Source organism: Grampus griseus (genome assembly GCF_964374135.1).
Source record: "Grampus griseus genome assembly, chromosome: 19".
Lineage (NCBI taxonomy): Eukaryota > Metazoa > Chordata > Mammalia > Artiodactyla > Delphinidae > Grampus > Grampus griseus.
This window is the reverse complement of record NC_139013.1, coordinates 44,775,801-44,796,535: the sequence shown is the minus strand read 5'-3', so window position 1 is coordinate 44,796,535 and position 20,735 is coordinate 44,775,801. Positions and strand designations below refer to the sequence as shown.

The following is a 20,735-nucleotide window of genomic DNA, read 5'->3' as shown; positions in this document are numbered from 1 at the left end:
CAATGAGCTTAAGCTTTAAAACATGTCTTTTACTCTAACACACAGAAAAAAGAGATAATGTTTTGAAAAATGAAAAGCCAGGCATAGTTGTTTCCATATCTTGGCAACTGGAAATAATGCTGCTGTGAACACCAGGGTGTGTGTATTTTTTTGAATTAGTGTTTATGTTTTTTTCAGAGATATACCCAGGAGTGGAATTGCTGGGTCACATGGTAGTTCTATTTTTAGTTTTTTAAAAAAACTTCCATATTGTTTTCCACAGTGGCTGCACCAGTTTACAGTCTCACCAACAGTGTACAAGGGTCTCCTTTTCTCCACATCCTTGCCAGCATTTGTTATTTGGGACTTTTTGATGATAGCAATTCTGACAGGTGTGAGGTGGTAACTCATTGTGGTTTTGATTTGCATTTTCCTGATGATTAGCGATGTTGAGCATCTTTTCATGTGCCTGTTGGCCATCTGCATTTCCTCTTTGGAAAAACGTCTATTCAGTTCTTCTGCCCATTTTTTAATTGTGCTTTTTTTTGATGTTGAGTTGTATGAGCTGTTTATATATGTTGGATATTAATCTCTTATCAATCCTACCATTTGCAAATATTTTCTCCCATTCAGTAGGTTGTCTTTTTGATTTGATGCTGGTTTCCAGGCAAAGTTGTACTCAAAAACAAGGTAAACATCATATGGGCCAGAAGTGGAAGAGAAACAATAACCTTCTAGTAAAGGAAGCTCAAGGGAGAAAAACGGAAACCAAAAAGAGCTTCCAGGAAGTAAAGGATAAGGGTCAAGGTCCCAAGCTAAGAGAGATTCCTTGTATTTGAAAGAAGGCTAAACAAAGCTGTGATGTTCCTGAGGCTACAGTCTACACACAGGCTTGTGCCAGTGGTGGTGGACATTATGGTGGTGAAATAGAGACTGTCATGTAGATAGGCTCCAGGCCAAGCCACTGCCCAGTGTGATGACTGAATCTACATCCCCATGGAAAAAAGGCTCAACACTTGATTCTGGACTAGTGATTTGCTCAGGGTGAAGACAAATGGAAAAAATGCTAGACAGGGAGATAAGAGGCACTGAGAATGAGAGAAAAAATACCCCACACCTGATTAATTTATCATTTAAAATTCCAAATGCAACCTCAAACAACAGGTTAATGAATTCATTCTTGAGCATCAATAGAGCTAAATGAAATTGATTAGAAAATGTGCCGAGACCCTTGTAGAGGTTCAGGATACGATAATATATATAAAACAAGGATTATGAAACAAAAACATGAAGATATGAAATGAGAATTGTAGATATGAATAACCAATTATAAATCTTGGAATTGAAAAGTACAGTCACCGAAATTAAATTTAAAAAGTAAGGATTCCCAGGTGGTGCAGTGGTTAAGAATCCAGCTGCCAATGCAGGGGACATGGGTTCAAGACCTGGTCTGGGAAGATCCCACATGCCGCAGCGCAACTAAGTCCATGCACCACAACTACTGAGACTGCGCTCTAGAGCCCGCGAACCACAACTACTGAGCCCACGTGCTGCAGCTACTGAAGCCCGCACATCCTAGAGTCCGTGCTCTGCAACAAGAGAAGCCACCACAATGAGAAGCCCGCACACCGCAATGAAGAGTAGCCCCTGCTCGCCACAACTAGAGAAAGCCCGCGTGCAGCAACGAAGACTCAACGCAGCATAAATAAATAAATAAATAAATAAATGTATTTAAAAAAGTAAGTAGATAAGATAAACTTGATTTGCCAAAAGCAAAAAGAGAATTTGGAAACTGGAACATACCACTGAGGAGGCACCACAGAGAGATGAAGAGATGGATGAAGAGATGAAAGATATGGATGGAAATAAAATTAAGCTTGTAGAATTGCACAGAAACATTTGCGTGTGTGTGTGTGTGTGTGTGTGTGTGCATGTGCATATATGTGTATTGTTTTCCTCAGAGTAGAAAATAGAAGGACCGGTAGAGAAGAAACATTTGAAGAGATGATGGCAAAAAACTTTCCAGTATTTAAGGGTCAAATCTTCAGATACAGTAAAGAGAAATTTAAGAAAATAAAAAATGAAAACACAGTCTTAAAAGCAACTAGTGAGAAAGACAAATTACCAATAAAGGAATAATAATCAGGCTAACAGCAAAATTTTATCAGCAACAATTGATGCCAGAGATCAATGTACAAAGGAAAAAAAATCTTGTCAAATAGATTCTTATACTCAGCTAAACTAGCATGCAAGACTGAAGGTGAAATCAAGATATAGTCAAATATACATAAACTATGAAACCTCTAGCATAGAACTTAAAGGGATATAATTCACCAAGAAGAAATACAAACCAAGAAGGAAGCAGAGAGATACAAGAAATAAAAGAAGAATAAAGAGAAATTCACGAAATATTTTGATAACTAGTGAGTAGTTACTGAATGACAAAATTCAGCAACTTTGTGGAAAGAAGAGAAGATCCAAAATTCTACACAATAATTACAAATGACAGGTGTGAAGAAAGGTTAAGAGATAATAAATGTGTGATAGGGTCCTTGTCTTATCTTGAGGAGGACCAAGATACTGATTTCTTTCATTATTGTTAGAAAAAGATAACATTTATTTGTTAGGGTTAATAACAAATAAAATAAATAAATAAAATCTATAGCCTCCAAACGAGTATGGGAAAAATGTACATAAGATAGCAGTGGTTGGAGGGGGGCTTGGAGAAAATTTATCAATCCAGTACAAAGCAGAAAAGGAGAAAACTAAAGTAGAAAACAGTATAGTATATAGGAAAGACATGGTAGAAGTAAGTCCATATATTTCAATAATCACAATAAATTTTAAAAGGTTAGTCTTGGTATGGTTGATTGAATAATAGCCCTCCAAGGATGTCCATATCCTAATCCCTGATATCTGTGAATATGTTGTTTTACATGTCAAAAGGGACTTTCAGATATGATTGAGGATCTTGAGATGAAGGGATCATCTTGGATTATTGGTGTGGTCCCAATGTAACCACAAAGTTCCTTATAAGAAGGAGGCAAGAGGGTCACAGTCAGAGAAGAAGTAAGAATGCAAACAGAGGTCAGAGAGCAAAGATGTTATGCTGCTGCTGGCTTTGAAGGTGCAGGAAGGAGCCATGAGCCAAGGTATGCAGGTGGCCTCCAAAGATGGCAAAGGCAAGGAAGTAGTTTCTCCTCCAGAGTCTCAAAAAGGCACACAGCCTTATAGACACATTTTAGACTACCTTCAGAACTGTAAGATAACAAATTTGTTACAGCAGCAATAGAAAACTAATGTACTCACCAATTAAAAGACAGAGTCTATCATTAGCGTTTAAAAAATTCAGTCATGTGGTGTTTTAAGAGAGTCTAAACAAATCAGCACACAAAACAAACCAATACATACCAAAAAATCCTGAAAATTAGGGAATGAAAAAGATATATCATGCAAATGCTAGCTAAAAGAAAGCTGATGTAGCATTATCTCTATCAGGCAAAATAGAATTTAAGTCAAAAAGCATAAATAGGGGCTAAAATGGACAACTTACTATGAAAAAAGGAATAATATATTGTGATATATAAGTCATGAATTTATATGCACCTACCAACATAGCTTTTAAATATATGGAGTGAAAGTTGACATAATTACAAGGAGAAATGGAAAAGTGGGAGATTTTGATAAAATTATATCAGAAACTATTATATCATACAAATAATTAAGGCAGTAAAATATTTGAACAATACAGTACATAAGCTTGATTTAACACAAACATGTGCCAGAAATTCAAAGCAGAGACCCTTGTCACTTGAAGGAGACAGGCATATAAATAAGTAAATATAAAAAGGGGGATCCCTACTTACACAAGAAAATAACCCGATGGCTTAGGATCAGAAGGAGATGTGAAAGCCTGATGGTTCCCTTGATGCCACATCACTGTGTATTTCTATGGCAAATGACCAAAAAAATGTTTAAAAAGAACTGCTTGAATGAGACATCAGAATTACTGCTTCCTGGATCCTGGAAACTCTATAAAGACCTAACTGCAAGGGGCTCTCTTGCAGATCACAGAGGCAAAGGACGCTGTGAAAATGTTTTAGTGCCAGCTGAATCCCAAGGTGTCACTGACACCTGTACACAAGTTCTCGAGTTAACGGTACACCTGAGGTTGAATTAGAGCCAAGAGTAAATGAAAAAGAATTCCAAATGCTTCCAAACAAGTGCTGAGCAATGCACTTGCTCCACCTAGCAAGGGGCACCCATGCAAAGAAGGCATCTATCTTCCAGCCGAGAGCTGAGGTCCCAGTGGCCAGGGACCACATCCTCGCCCTCATTTCTGCTGTCATCCCGACAGGAGCACCGTGTGCACAAGCAGAGCCCACACACTCTTGCCAAAAGGGTCTTTCTATGGTCTGCTCTCACATTCTGATATTTTTTACCCCACGCAAACCAGAGGTGACTTACTCTATTGTTTGGAGTCCTTCACCTTAATCCAAGTAAGTTGGCCCATTCAAAACCTCAAGGGGAGGCTGATATTTCAAACATTCCAAAGCAAAGCATGACAGACGGCTGGCAGTGGGTGCCGCATCTGGGGAGGGTGGACTTTTTGACTGGCAGTCAAAAGAGGGGAGAGAATGACCCCTCCTTTTAGGGCACCCAGCAGAAAAGAGAAGAACTTCCAGACATGGATTTGTAGTGATAACATAAGAAATGAAGACTGTGCCCTTGGCCCTACTTATTTCTGAGTGAGCAAGAAATTAAATGCAATAATTATCTGACCACGACTTACAGGGGCACTGAGCGCTGGGGTTAGGGAACAAACAACTATTAACTGAAACTCTCCTAATGTTTAGTGATTCCTGTAAGGATGAATTTGTAGATTCAGTATGGTATATCAAGTTGAAATTTAATAAACGGTATTTCAATTTCTTTCTCCACTGTAGTTAATTTCTAAGTTAGTGTAATTCAATTTCTATATTAACACACATAGTATTTACTAGGAAATCCATCAAAAATCCCAGCCGAAATATGAAAGGAGTTTAATTTTCACCTATGAGAAATACAGTTGAAACTACTTTTATGCTATAAAGGTAATCAACTCAATAAACGCCAGTTTTCCACGAAGAGCCTGAGGGAAGAACATCACACTTTTGTCGCCTTGGAAATGGAGCTTGCTGTTTTAAGATGATACTAAACAATCAAAAGATGGAATCATGAAAACCTTTATGGAAAAGAAAAAGTCCCATTTTAACAACCATATGGGTCATTCAACATATATACTATATTAGTAAAACACAACAGATCCTTGATGTGCTTTTGTTTCTTAAAATGTACCAAAAGTTACCACAAATTGTGAAATCTGGAGATATCTGAAAATGAAAGGGGAGGCAGTGAGGAAGGGAATCCTTGCTGTATTTGTATGTAAGCATTCTTGTGGTTTCTGCCCATCTCCTTCCTCTGTAATCCACTGGGACCCTCTCATTCCCCCTCTCATCATCTCAGACAGGTTGGATGACTCCTCCTATCCACTGTGAACTCCGCACATACAAAACTGGACCGGAAGCCACATTTCCTAGGCAATACCCCATGCTTCCACCAAACACACCAACGGCGACTCACTGGATAAAGACTAGAGAAGGTGTCCTTTTCTGTAGGATTTTTCTTTCAACATTATTCATTATACAAGATCAACAAGGCACTAGATCAAGAGTGGGCTTGTGTCTGAATCGCATGTTCAAAAGAGCAGTGACTGTACCGGAAATCACTATCTTTACAAGGAGTAATGACAAATGATAATATAATAATAATGATAATGATAAATGGCTCCTAGTTGGGACCAATGACTCTGAGGAGCCATTACAAGTCGATAGAAAACTATGATCCTATTCCCTCTGATATTTTATAAAATTAACAATAATTGATTTTTCCGAAATATCTGACACAGTGGCACAGTGGTTGAGAATCTGCCTGCCAATGCAGGGGACACGGGTTCGAGCCCTGGTCTGGGAGGATCCCACGTGCCGCGGAGCAACTAGGCCCGTGAGCCACAACTACTGAGCCTGCGTGTCTGGAGCTTGTGCTCCGCAACAAGAGAGGCCGTGACAGTGAGAGGCCCGCGCACCATGATGAAGAGTGGCCCCCGCTCGCCACAACTAGAGAAAGCCCTCGCACAGAAACGAAGACCCAACACAGCCAAAAACAAACGAATAAATAAATAAATAAAATTAAAAAAAAGAAATATCTGACAAATGCTGAAACCAAATGTCAGCACTCATTCAAGTGTCAATTAATTTGGAAATAGGAGAAAGGCTAAACTATTTTAAATTTTATATTTAAATTTAGAAAACTTCTTTTAAAATCAAGAATAGTTTCAATTACTGAATTAGAAATTCCTAAATTCTGCAAAAAATTGGTATCTCTGTTTAAAAAATTAGCTTATAGAAGACTAGTGGATCTAAATGTCATTATAAAATACACAGAAATAAGACAGACTCATTTCTAGAACCAATTTATATCTATTTTTCTATCTATCTTTGTTTTGCTGTGTTCTTTAATTTCTACTTTTGGAAACTACCATCTTGTTGTATTTCCTACATCCTTAAAAACTACATTAAAATATTGCCAGAAGGAAGAGAGAATAAAAATAGAATAAGCATACTAACAAGTCTGTAGCCAAATGGCTTCAAATTAAATACAAGGAAGCATTTCCAGTTATAGAGACATTTAAAAAGCGTTTTCTGGAAGTGCGGGGCTGAGCTCAGGAACAGTTCAGTAAGGAGGTGTCTGAAGCATCTCCCTGAACTGGGATTATAGTCAATACATTGGCTTGTTTACCAAACTACCTGTATATTGTGTTTCTAAATCAACAAAAAGATTATAATAAAGAGGAAGTGGGGATGAGAATAACATAGTTTAATGCAGTTGAACCATTTAAATCTCTGCTTCTGGTGATCGTTTTCAAAGGCATGTTGCCAAAATAAGGCCACTGCCTATTAACATATAGGCAGAGCTGTGTTTTCAGTGACAGTTCCACAATCTACTCACCATGCATGCCTTGAATAATGCGGGGATTAAGGACTGGTTAGACAGGTTGAGAATCCTGAGGGAATCCTTCAGGACGTAGATATTGCCAAAATCAACCTGAGTGGGATGTACGTAGATAACTGGGCCTTCTCCAATGCTCCTTAAGTGACATACCTGCGTTCCATGTAAGAGAAAGAACACAGGAATGGCTGAAAATGGCTGGCCTTTAAAATCAAATTAAAACAGAAGCTTTTAAGCATCCCTTTATAAAAAGCAGGGACATAAAAGGGTGCTTATTAGAACTGACATCCCTTCTCCCTGGTACTCTGCAGTCAAAGGTCACAGGGATGGCCATGCTGATCAGACCTGGAATTCCTCCCTTAAAAGAATGATCCACTTCCCTGGGTCAGTCCAGAGCCGTGCACCCGAGGGGAAACCAGAATAATGGTCCTTGATATGCCACCCAGCACTACAGCCTCAAGAACACTTAGAGGTTAAGGACCAGCACTTCAGAGTTGGATGTGGCTGGACTGAGTCTCAGTTCTGCTGTTGTATTAGCAACACAATAGGGCCATCCACTGAGCAAAGTTGTGCAGGCTGGGGACTGAAACCCACCTTGCTCTCCTCCCCTTGCCCTGTGCCCTTGGCCAGGCACTGTGTCTGCCCAAGGAAGGGGGTCTTTCTCTTTCATAAAGTGCTTCCTGCTCAGCAAGCTACCGTCTCATGTGCTGCATCTGTGCAATGCAGGCACACTGTAGGCTAGAAGGGTACCTGGAAGGTGGCACATTTCAGTTGGCCTGCCTTAGTGATGTTGCTTTATAAGTCAGGTGGCTTACCTATGGCATCTTATATGGAAGACATAAAAGCAAAATCTAGGTTTATTATACTCTCTGAGCAATCAGAATCACTTCAAACAAATGTATGTTGACATCACCCAGCTTCCAAGTAAACCCGATGTCTAGGAATTCACAGTCTGTTGGGCAACTTCCTTCAAGATTCAAGATTCATCCATCGATTCAGCTCAAGCAGCAGAGAGATTTCCATGTCTCTCTCTTCCCAGGCTTGGAGAAAGACTAAGACTTTCAGTAGGCTAATTTGGGATATAAGTCCAATTATAGAATACGTTATAGCATATAGTTGTATATATATCCAATAACCTACAGGAAAAGATCTGGTGAGCAGTGAGTAAAACCAATCTCAGAGTCCACATGTAGCAAGCTAGGGATACCCAGCTTTGTACTAGGAACAACTCAGGAGCGTGTTAAACATACAGATGTGCTTGTCCTCTTCCCTCAGAGATTCTGATTTAATAGGTCTGGAGAGGGGTCAAGTGTGTCTCTGTGTGTGAGAAAAATCAATTGCTATAAAGCACCACTTTTAGATGTAACCACAAACAGATTCCCGAAGTAACAGCCCTGGTATTTTACCACTGCAGAGTGAAAATGAAAAACTCTAGAACTACCAACAACTAGAGGATATGCAAATATGTTGAGTGCCTTACATACGAAGGCTGGAATGTCCGGCAAGAAGTATGGCAATTATAACTACAATTCTGAAAATTGGCTCTCACCAGAGGGGGGTCCTGGCTCCCGACGGTCGAGATGTACACTGTGGACCTGTACTCCCCAAGGACTTGGGTCTCCAGGGCCAGAGGTATGTGAACGGTGCTGTTGGGGGAGATGATCCCGCAGGGGGTGGGACTAGACAGCAACACAGCTGGTGCATCCTGATATACCTGGTGGGACAGAGAAGCCAGAAGGAAAAGCAAGCCCCAGGCTCAGTATGAAATCAACAGCACGTTAGATCATTTTCAAACAAGCGTTGTCCTGAGTCTGTGGAGGGCTTTTAGAATTGAATCATCATTAAAGCAGGTGAATGGAGATGAGCACCCCAATTCAGCCAGAAGGAACTTTGGCTAAGTGAGGTGTGCAAGGCCCCAAATGCAAAGTGTGCAACCCAGCAAAGTGCAGAAATCATCCACAATGTGAGTTAGTTCAGGGCAACAGCTTCCCATGGCCAAATTTCTTAAACTGGCCTTCCGCACCTTCATGCTTTATTCCCCATCCACTTCACCCCTTTGCGCTTCATTGGTAGAGGCCACTGGCATTTCCTGAACACATGACACTGTTTCCACCTCCAACCCTTTGCACTTGTGGTTGCTCTTCCTGGAGTGCCCACACCCTCTGACCTGCCTGCACACTCATCCTTATACCCCCAGGGATGCCCAGTGCCCCAGAGTCTGGGCGCTTGCTCTGTCCTCAGGGAGCATCCTGCAGTCCCTTCCCTCACCACGCACTATCAACGCGTCCATCTTCTCCAAGGACTGTAAACTTCTTAGGGCACGACCTGGGTCTCTCCTCATTATGTGCCCACTTTCTGGCCCAAAATACATGCTCAATACACGTTTGTTTTTGGTTTGTTTTTTAATATTTATTTATTTGGCTGTGCCGGGTCTTAGTTGTGGCATGCAGGATCTTTTTAGTTGTGGCATGCAGGATCTAGTTCCTGACCAGGGATCTAACCCAGGCCCCCTGCATTGGGAGCACAGAGTCTTAACCACTGGACCACCAGGGAAGCCCCAGTACATGTTTTTTAAATGGGGAAACAGTTAGGTGAATGAATGAAGGAATGTCGTCCACTGTTTACGAACATACGTTCCTAAGAACTCTGTTCTGCAGCATATTACTAAGCATTTATGCAACAACAACAACAAATAAAACTTTAAAACTCCCACGGTCAAATAAGTTAGAGTAACTGGGAAACACTTCTCAGAGCGTCGGCTCCTGGAGGGAAGGACAGAGCGTGCCGGTTTCACTAGTCCGGGACACCCCATGGTCTTTCCGCACCTGGTCTGGTCCAGCTTCGCCTAATCTAACTCAGCCTCCCTCAGCAGCAGTGCTCCGCCCGGCCTTCCTGGACCCCGAGGCCAAAGGAAAACCAGTAATACTGATTCCACCTTTATCTAATATTTTGATATCTTACTTATCATGGATTTTTTGTATTAGTTTTGATTTCTTCAAGTGTAGCATGAAAACATTATCATAGATTATCTTGATTACTGAGTGTTTTGGCTCTCCCCTAAATTTTGTGCTTGAGGCAAGTGCCTCACCCTTTTCCCAGCCCAGCTGTGCACAAACAGCTTCCCTATCACCCTGGGTGACTCAGGCTCTGCTCTGAGCTCTTGAGGTGACCGTGCATTCTGCAGGGCGAGCCTGTTCGGCTGCTGAACACTTGAAAGTTAGAAAAGTTGTCTCCTGTCACCCCCATTCTTGGCTTCTGGTTTTGTCTGAGAGACATCCACAGAATGACTCGAATTCCCTTTTTTACACAGTAGACCTTTGACTTAGACCTTTGACTAGTGGGAACTATTTCATCCCAGCTACTTCTCTGTTCCAGATTAGACTTCGTGCTTGCTCCTCATATGACTTGGATTTCCAGATGACAGAGACTGACATTCTCGTTACTCCAAACAGAATTCTTTTTTTTTTTTAAGTTGCCATTAAAAAATACCCTGTCAAGATCTGAAGACAACATTCCAGCCCTGCTTTGATGTGTGGCTCTCTCCTTCCTTTAGCTGTGGAACACTGTGTTTCTCCGATGCAGCCCAAACCTGCCTTGGTTCTGTGGCCTCAACACCGGTCTTTTGGAAGGCCAATGGCACTATCCATTGCTCCGCGGAGTCACCTCACTGGTCTTTTAACTTATTTTGAACTTACAGCCAAATGAAACCCCCATTTGATTTTTTGCATGTATTTTTATTAGAGTACTACTTACAGAAATGAATTTTAAACCCAAATTCATCCTTGGTAAAGTGCCCCTCATTAGTCACCTTTCATTACGCTAGTCTATACAGATCTTTTTGAATCTTTTTTCCATCTGTGTTTAATGGCTTAGTCTCCCACCTAGCTAGATGTAATGGCACGTGGGCAGATCCATTTCATAAAACATTAAGAAACAGTTCCTCCTTTCTCCTTCCTATATTATCTCTAGCCTTCCAGTCAAACAAGTTCATTTATAAATATTGCATTACCATATCTTAGTGATTCTGTTCAAGTCACAGCCGTAGACATAAATGAAAACTTCTAGCTCTGCCTCATTTCCCATGCATGGTTAATGCACAGGCAATAATTTGCAGGTGCAACTTCTGCATGTTGCCCTAATTGACCCTTTCTCCTCTTTATAGAAGGCAATTTCCCTGGGAAATTAACAACTGTTTCCACCTGCAGCTGCTCACTCATACAGGTGGCAATCCAGCTATAGCTTTATAACCCCATCTCCAGGTTATCCCACAGTTAAAAATTAGAATTACACACAGTCATGTGCTCAGGAATATGGCTCTTTCAAAGGTCTTCTCTTTCTCACTGAAGGAATCCAACTGAAGAAAAATCAACACTGAAAAAGGATAGAGGGGCTTCCCTGGTGGCGCAGTGGTTGAGAGTCCGCCTACTGATACAGGGGACACGGGTTCGTGCCCTGGTCCGGGAAGATCCCACATGCCGCGGAGCGGCTGGGCCCGTGAGCCATGGCCGCTGAGCCTGGGCTCCGCAAAGGGAGAAGCCACCAACAGTGAGAGGCCCGCGTACGGCCCAAAAAAAAAAAAAAAAAAAATGGGTAGAGTAACTCACCTGAGGCAGGACCTGATAGCACGCTGGGAGGTCGTTATGATTGACAAGCTGGATCGTTTTCTCATATGGATACTTCAGGAAGCAGCGCCCAAAGTTCACCTCCGTATTAACCACGTGGAGAGGAGGTACAATACACCTGCTCGAAGGAAGGAGTCCATTAAAGAATTCAAAAGGATGGAGGGAGAGCTTGTTTACATATGGAGGACACAGAGTCCCAAGTTAAACACATTTGTCACTGTCACACAGTAGTTTTCCTCTAATAACTACATTAATCATTTTCAAATCTTCTCTCCTGTCATCCCTCTCCCTAAGCCCCCAATCACCACTTTTTAATCAAAAAAGGGCTAGAAGGAGGACTCCTTAAACACTGTCTTCTGTGGGTAATGACTAACGTTTCCATTGTTTTTCATATTTGGCCTTCCTTTGGCAAAGAGACCCCACAGCGCAAATTCCTTAGGGCTGTGGATCTGTTTCCATGACAAACAGGGCCAATGCCACCAGCATGAGGTCCTGACTAGCTGTGACACTTTGGACCAGTCAGAGTCCCCTGAAGACTAGCAACAGCTCACACCATCTAACTAATGGTAATAATTCTAATTCCTACGCAGAACAGCTGCCTTGGATCAGTAGGCTCAGGCAGCTGCTCGACCCAAAACTGGCACTGTGACAGTGGTGCTCAGTGTGGAGGGGGTGTGATGGGGGAGAGGGAGGGAGGAGTGGAAGGCCTGTGTGTGCAGCTCGCCTATTACTAGGTGACTTGGGTTTTATGTTGTGTCTGTTAAGTCTTGAAGTCTGCCCTGCCCTACTGCACTATCACAATATAGTGCAATGCTGAGGGGTGCTAGCGTTTGAATCTGTCAGAGCCAGGTTCAAGTACTGACCTTACCAAGTACAGCCTTGAGCAAGCTGCTCTCCCTCCCAGAGTCCTATTCTGCTCATAGGTAAAATGAAGGTAATTTTAGAGATTGATGTTAGCATCATTAACTCTTCTTAGGGAAACACAGAAGACGGTGTGAATGAAGGGTATGGCACGGAGCCGCATGATGGCTCGGGAAGAGATGATGAGCCTGTGGTAGTGGGTGTCGCCAGCCATACTGCTGGCTCTCTGGGAGAATTACCTTAGGGAGCACATTCTAAAAGCAGCTCTTCTGTTGAGAGTCTCTGAGCAGTTCTTACAGACTGCACCAAAAGCAGTGACATGAAAGAGAGTCTTGTTGACCTCAAAGTTTGGGTTTAGCACAAGATGAGTGTTCATTTTTAGCTAGAGTGGAAGTTGTCAGTTGACCCAATGATTTTGGTAAAGCTTATCCTTTACTACTTGAAACACTGTGGCTGAGAGGACTGATAGTATTTGACTGGGTCACAGAGAATACATGGTAGGAAACCCGTAGCCTCCTAGAACCACCCCTCCCCTTTTTCTTAAAAATTCAGGATTTTCTACTGAGAGCTGCAGGGAAGAGGGGCTGGAAAGTATCAGAATAAACCCACATAGAAAATACACACAAGACTAGACAAAAAGTAAAACTTCGGGATAGAGAGGACCAGATGAAAGAGTTTTCACTGTTTTTAAACAAACAATTAGGTCTCTGGAGGGAATACTAAGAAGAATTTGACCTTATTTTAGGGCTGCCCTGTGACTTCACTCAAACCCAAGACACAGGAAATGGTGCCGGTTATGATGGCCCCACCAACCAGCTCGGCTGCACACTCTTTAAGGCGCATCTTCCTAAGATTCATGGAAGTGCTAAATTCTAGGGATTGGAATACTGTCAGAGTTTTAGTAAGTACCTTTCTCTATTTCCTTCAGATGGTATTTTCATACACATTCTCAAGTTCCAGATCTGGGTATTTGTTTGCTTTGGCAAGAGTGTGGCCAATGATTTTATTTAGGATCACTGTCATCATCAGTAAGTGACATACCACCCTCGGAAAGGCTGTAACTTAGTTGAGGAGACCCAGTCCACAAATGGCAGAGCCAGGATCTTAACCTGACTCCAGAGCCCACTGCTGCCTCTACTAAAACGGAGAGACAAGTTGGTGATGGTTCTGAGGAGTTTATGATGTTAGCGGGGGCCTCATTTTGGGGGCCGCCTGCAGCCTCCCTTAAAGTCATAATGACAGAGTCCAGGAGCAGGATCTTCCACTGCAGGGCTGCGAGCCTCACCCTTTCAGCTGCAGAACTCTGGGGTACTATCTTTAAAGATAACAATAAGAAACAGCAACTGTTCACCTCTTCCTGCTAAAACCTTGTCAGTTATACACACAGCAAGTCAGACCCATTAAAGAGCACTATTATTCTTAACACTGCAAAACACACGCATCCCTCCTCTTATTTCCACCAAAGGTGCATTTGCTGTTCTAAAGCTTTGTCACTCAAATATCAGATTTAGCTTCCTCTCCCAGGAAAGCAGAACAAACGCAGTGTGAACTGCTTGTAGGCGTGCTGCCTTCTAGAGAAAGAGCCCATTACTGGCGGCTCAGGGAAGACTGGGGAAGAGAAAGCAGGTGAGTGCAATACCTCGCTGTAATTAAGAGCGCCAGCACTTCTTCCCCGATGCCCTCCACGTCCACCACCAGGGCCAGCTCATATTTCTGCAGAGTGTTGGAGCATAAGGTCACCTGGAAAGAACAAGGTGAAAAACTGCTCTTCTCAAAGGCCAGCTCTCCCTCCGCACAGGGGAAAAAGGGGCCAAGGGAGGATCACATTGATGAATGTAGTTTCTAACTACTTTATTAGGGGATGTGTGGCATTTTACATTTTTAGTTAAACAAGCTATGTTTTGGGGTTACTGCATGCTGAGTTTTTTTCAAAGGCCAGGTTAGAAACCACCGAATGGCTTTTGGTACAATAGGTTTGCTGATTTCCAAGGGGGTTGTATCAAAGGAGTCGTACACCTGCACGAGGGGAAACAGGGCCCTGAAGGATATGCAACATCAAACAAACTTTAATTACTGCAATTTAAATTGATCTCTACAACTCTGGGCTATATAAATTATGAAAATTCAACACACCAATAAAACACTACAGCTAGATTTCTCTTATGGCAAAATAAATGTCAGTTATAGAAATGGCATAAGAAATCAACTAGATAGCCTTTTTTTTTTTTTTTAACCAAAATCTTGTTGTTCCTCCCCACCTCCCATATTCATTATTAGAGAAGAAAATAAGAAGCTCCAAAGAAAGGTTAATCCAAGGACAGTATCTGGCCAGTATATTTTACCCTATGTTTTTATTTACTGTTGTGACACTTGACATTTAGGCTTTTGAAGCATTGTTGCAATTTTTAATTGTCTTAAAATGATTTGTACTGGAAGAGATACTTGTAAGTGTAGAAAACAGCTTCTGGCGTAGGTTACAGCTTTTCTATCTATAAATTATGCATCAGGTACTAATTAAAATTGTTTTGGTTGGAAAGGGAATTGTTGGATGCAAATTTTTAAGTCCACACAGACGTGGTTAAAGTGCAGATCAGGAGGGAAAACTGAGGCTTGGAGAAAGCTTTTCAAAATACAAAGGAAAAATAAAGTAAAGAGGGGGGTCATTGATTTGGAAGGAAAACTTGTCAGATTTGGAGACAAGCAGCTGCCCCAGTGCACAGATTCCTGGAGTGACTCTAACCCTTGTTTATGTCTCTGAGCTATGGTTAGAACAAGTGGTTCTGGCAGAAGGCTCCTAGATAGATGCTCTGTCTTCTAAAATCTTCCTGTACTAATCTGGGAGAAGCCCCCAAAAAGGGGGGGAATGGTAGGTAATACGTAAGCTAAGCATTACTAAGTAAAAAATAAATTAACTCATTGCAGCTGCACTTCTTCCTGGGCAAGTCACAGTTAGCAACTGCTCTGATCTGAATGATTGCGTCCCCACCTCTGGCCCCAAATTCACATGCTGAAATCTTAACTCACAATGTGATGGTATTAGGAGGTGAGGCCCTTGGGAGGTGATGAGGTCATGAGGGTGGGGCCCTCGTGAGCAGGATGAGCGCCTTTATAAAATAGGCCCCGGAGAGCTCCCTTGTCCCTTCATCATGTGAGGATACAAGGAGATGTCGGCAGTCTGCCACCTGAAAAAGGGCCTTCACCAGAACCCTACCATGCTGGCACCCTGACCTTGGACTTCCAGCTTCCAGATTGTAAAGAATAAATTTCTGATGTTTACAAGCTACCCAGTCTCTGGTATTTTGTAGTAGCAGCCCAAACAGACTGAGAGAGCAACACTGGGAAATTACAACGATGTGTGAGATCAAACCTCACTGGATCCGTGGAGAAGCCCTTAGAAGAGCTGAAAACTCCCAGAATAGATTTAGGATGAGTAGATTCATGGTGAGATATTATGAAGCATTAAAAGCAAATCTGGGGGATAAAACCATAGCTGAATTAAATATTCAAAGGTAATGACTAAAGAGAAAACTATAACCTTAGCTATGAAGTCTTATTTTTTTCCTTTTCCAGAAAAGATCAAATCATTTAAATTTAGCAGCCTTCAGTATTGCTAGACCTAACTGTTTGGAGAAGCAAAAGTAAGTGAGGGAAGACAGCTAAAATCTTTCTCAGTTAGCTGTGAAATAATTCTGCTGGTGGCACTGTGAGGCCATAAGCAAAGCATCACACTGTGGACCTTAATATAAAGCACTGTTAGGAATATCACATCCACATTCGCCATGAAGCTCAGATTCAGATTAAAAATATGAATAAACTGGATATCATCTGTGGCATAAATCTGGATACTTAGTGGTATAAATGATGTGAGTCTAACGCAGGACCTAATTATCAACGAGTTATTAAATATTTTTATGTTAGTACTGATAGGCATACTATCTGTTTAGAGCAGTGGTTTCAGCAGAAATTGCTAGAATCCACTGTTTTGGTAAAGGCAATGCATTTAGATCGATGGAAACCCACTGGAGCAGTGTCAGCGCTTTTGCCCAATATATTTGGTCTGGTTTCTTTTGCTACAGTAGTTTTATTTCCTTATAGAAATAGACTCACTTTTCTATGTGAATTAGAGGCACTCCCTCCCATTGACACCGGGCATATAAAGCAAACTCTAGATGTGGTCCCAATAACTATTTGACAGTTCAGCTGCTTGGCCACATGTGCTGGAAGGCTGTGCACTTTACCCTGATAGCAGCAAATCCTTGGGAGCGAATGGTGCCACAGTTGGGGGTGACAGTGAATTCCTTTGGTCTCATTACAGGTACTTCATCCTTGTTCCAACATGATTTTTTGTTGTCTGAATACTGCTCACAAATTGAAATGCTTTTATGGCCAACACCATCCCCAGGCACACGCAGTTTGAAGGTCATGGGGACCAAGGAGGTATTATTGAGGGAACATATCAAGGTATGAGGAAACCCTGGAAAACAAAATGTAAGGTGAGAAATAAAAGCCCCACAAGACCTTCCCTTTAACTTCAACCTCCCCTTGCACTGCCAAACCTCTTAAATGAATTGTCTATGCACTTCAACACTACTTGCTTAATTCCAACTCTCCCCAGTATTGTTTTCAGTTGCACAATCAATAAATGTATTTCACTCATTCATTCACTCAGTGAATACTTACTATGCATTTACTATGTAACAACAATAGACATGAAACAAACCCCTCCATCAACATCCAGACCCCTCTCTAGAGGCAGTCTCTATAATCAGTTTGCTAAGTAATATTCTAGAAGCACATTGTACAATTAATTTTCATATAGAAATACAGATTTTTTCCCAAAGAACAGAGTTATATTTGCTCTTTTTATTTGCCAGTGTGTGAAAGGAGAAGCCTCTGTAGTTTTGCCCGCGTGTGACCCAGAGCCTGCCAAGACATTATATAATTCATCCTAGACTTGTCTGAGGCTCATGTTCTCAGAGTCGATGACACAAAATAGAATAATAGCCTCTCCTGAGAGAGACTTTACGATCTACTTTTGAGCCAGCCAGAGACTAATACATCGGCTTTTGCCTCCCTTAGACAAAGCTGCTTTTTAATGTTATTTCTAGCCCTCCTACATTCAGTTCAGGGAGACTCATGTTCCTTTCCTAGAGATGTGGATCCTACTTGCCTGGTAAACAATAAACTGAACTCTGATTTTGGATTCCCTAGGTGGCCAATGTATCTGCTACCATTTTCAGAACAAGAATGATCTACACCCATAAGAGAATAAATACGCGTATTTCTACTGGATGTAAACACTTCTCTTTCTATGTTGAACACTACTGTGATAAAACACAATTGGTCTCCTGGAGTAATTATTGCAGTACTGCTGGGGATATTTTGAACTGATCTACTTCACCCCATGTCTGAGCTTTTGTCTACACATTAGGACTGTTGGAAGAAACACATTCATGTCTCCTTTGTGATTCTGCACCTGCCAATCTACTTGGAAGAGATCTTTTATGGAAAAAGAACTGTCTGATTAAGGGCACTTGAAAGATTATTCTTGGAAATTCCAGAGGTATTTCTAGAAAGTCAGTTTCACAATCACGTGATCGCTACATTTGACTTTTCTGAACTTTCCCAACAATGACTCTTGTTTTACCTGACCATTTATGGGATAAATATTGTTCAAACATAGAGTGTATTATGGAAGTGGATCCTATAAAGATTCAGACAGGTCTTTCCAAACCATTGCCCAGACTACTTCCCTGAAGCTAGAAGTTTTTCTGAGAATAAAGCCAACTACAACCTCCTAACTAGAATAGTTCCTTGTACAACTACTTGTAATATCCCATATTGCTTATCCAGGAGCCTGAAGAAAAGGGATATTATTTTATTAAAGCCTGAAGGCTCATTAACCCAAATGTTATTCCTAGGTTTCTGGTTGCACCAAATCTGAATTACTACCCTATCTGTAGTCCAACTGAATGCAAGTAATTTACAGCGTAGACCTCTATACTCCCTTCTTTAGCACCTAGTACATAAAAAAAAAAAAAAAAAAAAAAACACGTATGTGCCTTTTCTTGGAATAATTAACAACATGCTTGGCCAGAATGCCTCAAAGATACAAAGAGACGCCTTCCTACCTCTCCTGGTACTTAAATAATGATTTAAAAGATGATAGTCTCATTGATTCTCATTCAATATGTGTATTGTCACCTGACCTGGAAAGCCCCTAAAAAGAAAGTAAACTTAAGGAAACTAGGGGCAAAAGATCACAAGGCTGCAAAGGAAAAATTCCATTTCTGACAAAAGGTGGTACATTATTTGGAACATTATCTCTCTACGAAGAATGGACCCCAGCTAAGATGAGTGTTAAACTGATACAGCAACACTCAAGACCAAAAATTAAATTACAATTGATAAGACTTTTGGGGATTCACAGGCTCTTTTAGACAATGGATTCCTAATTTTTCTAGTAAAATAAAAATCTCCACAAAGCAAAGGGAAATGTGTTAGCAGAGCATTGTGCAAAACAGATGGTACTTTTGTAGCTGTCTACAGAAATAATTCACAATATGGGAGATCAATAAGCACAATTTTCACAATCTATTCTGAACATAAAAAATTCAGACTTAGAAAACAAACATTACCTAAAATTGGGATCCTCTGTTCGTGTCAATGGTCTCTGGCACACCAACTTATGACGTGCCCCAAAGAATGAGCTGGTCTTTGACAAAAATCTTATACCACAGGTCCCATCATAAAAGAGATGAGATAGTTTCTGAATAAGAGTTGATAGCAAAATTTCTCCTCTGTAACTGGGGATGTGGCTGGCTTCCACCTTACATTCTGCTATCATATTCCAGGAAAACTGTGCAGTGAGTTGTGGGTCTAAATCATACTCCAAAGAACCTTTCAAATACAGATGGGCTGTGCCGAAATTATACAGTTAAAATATGTTGTTGTAATTGTAAATTCTTGATACGGATTTGAGCCTTCCTATACAGAAAGGCCGCTGCCATAAATGTGACTAAGACATTGTACTCTATAACTTTCCCACCTAGGGAATACCAGCCTTACATAGAAGAGTTATAAAGAATCTTACAGTGCATCAACCATGTGATAAAAAAATTCACAATTACAATCCTTGGGAAATGTAGAACACAAAAATAGTATTTTTGATCTTAAACTGGCCAAGTTCTCTGAGGCTCTTGGAGTTCTTTGGTGAAGAGTTTTACCTTTGGTTCTAATGTCTTATCAGACCAGGTTAGCTCCCTCTACAACTCAGACTATTCACCCTAGGAAATAATAATTAGGGATTACAAGTCTTTTATCAATCTGAATCAAGCTTGCTTAATACAGACATAACTAAACATTGTCAAGAACCAGCTCATCTATAAGTTCAAGAAATCTTCCCCAAAAACTCACCCTCAGAAACTCTCCCTCTTTCAACCTCAAAAATCAAAAAATATATATCAATAGTCTTCTTTAGAGCCTTCTAACAACTGACCCTGCAGTTAATTAAGAGGTGAGCCTGGGCTTCCCTGGTGGCACAGTGGTTGAGAGTCCACCTGCCAATGCAGGGGACATGGGTTCGTGCCCCGGTCTGGGAGGATCCCACATGCCGCGGAGCGGCTGGGCCCGTGAGCCACAGCCGCTAAGCCTGCGCGTCCGGAGCCTGTGCTCCGCAATGGGAGAGGCCACAACAGTAAGAGGCCCACGTATGGCAAAAAAAAAAAAAAAAAAAGAGGTGAGCTTTTGGGTAAAAAGACACCCAAAGAAACTGAATTACTTGCTGAAGACGTAGAAAATGACTCTTACTGGAGATCTTAAATGGAAGTTTGCTAAAAAAAAAAAAAACTGCCAGAAATTGATGACCTTCAGCAACAGATTGCTATTCCAAGCTCCTCAGAACAAGCAGACTCTACATGAAATAGAAAGACTCTGCTCAAGTGTGATGGTACAAGATTTTGCTACATACCGGGCATTACTGATTCTCATACTTTTCCTTGTATACTTTCCTTCTTTATCATTCTGCCATATTATTCTCTATTTACTTTCATAAAGTCATAACAACTCTGATATCCCCTATTGTGTCTCCCTTACTGTTAATGATAACTTATTCGGGTCTAGGCTTTGCCCATGCCTACTATAATATCTTCTGCCAACCCTTCTATGAACTTTCTATGATCATGACAATTAAGCTTTGGCCCTGACTCTCCACTTTACACTCTCCTA

The 20,735-nt window shown here is 41.3% G+C and overlaps 1 protein-coding gene across 1 annotated transcript in view; it reads right to left on the bottom strand.

Moving 5' to 3' along the window:
- Positions 1 to 20,735, bottom strand: part of HYDIN (HYDIN axonemal central pair apparatus protein) — a gene marked incomplete at its 5' end in the record, with an annotated part of 342,250 nt that overhangs the window by 206,470 nt on the left and 115,045 nt on the right. Inside the window, 5 exons of the mRNA XM_082677828.1 lie at positions 7,027 to 7,179; positions 8,576 to 8,740; positions 11,631 to 11,766; positions 14,149 to 14,249; positions 16,748 to 16,983. Of these exons, the coding sequence (XP_082533954.1) occupies positions 7,027 to 7,179; positions 8,576 to 8,740; positions 11,631 to 11,766; positions 14,149 to 14,249; positions 16,748 to 16,983 (791 nt within the window). The remainder of the gene's footprint in view (positions 1 to 7,026; positions 7,180 to 8,575; positions 8,741 to 11,630; positions 11,767 to 14,148; positions 14,250 to 16,747; positions 16,984 to 20,735) is intronic.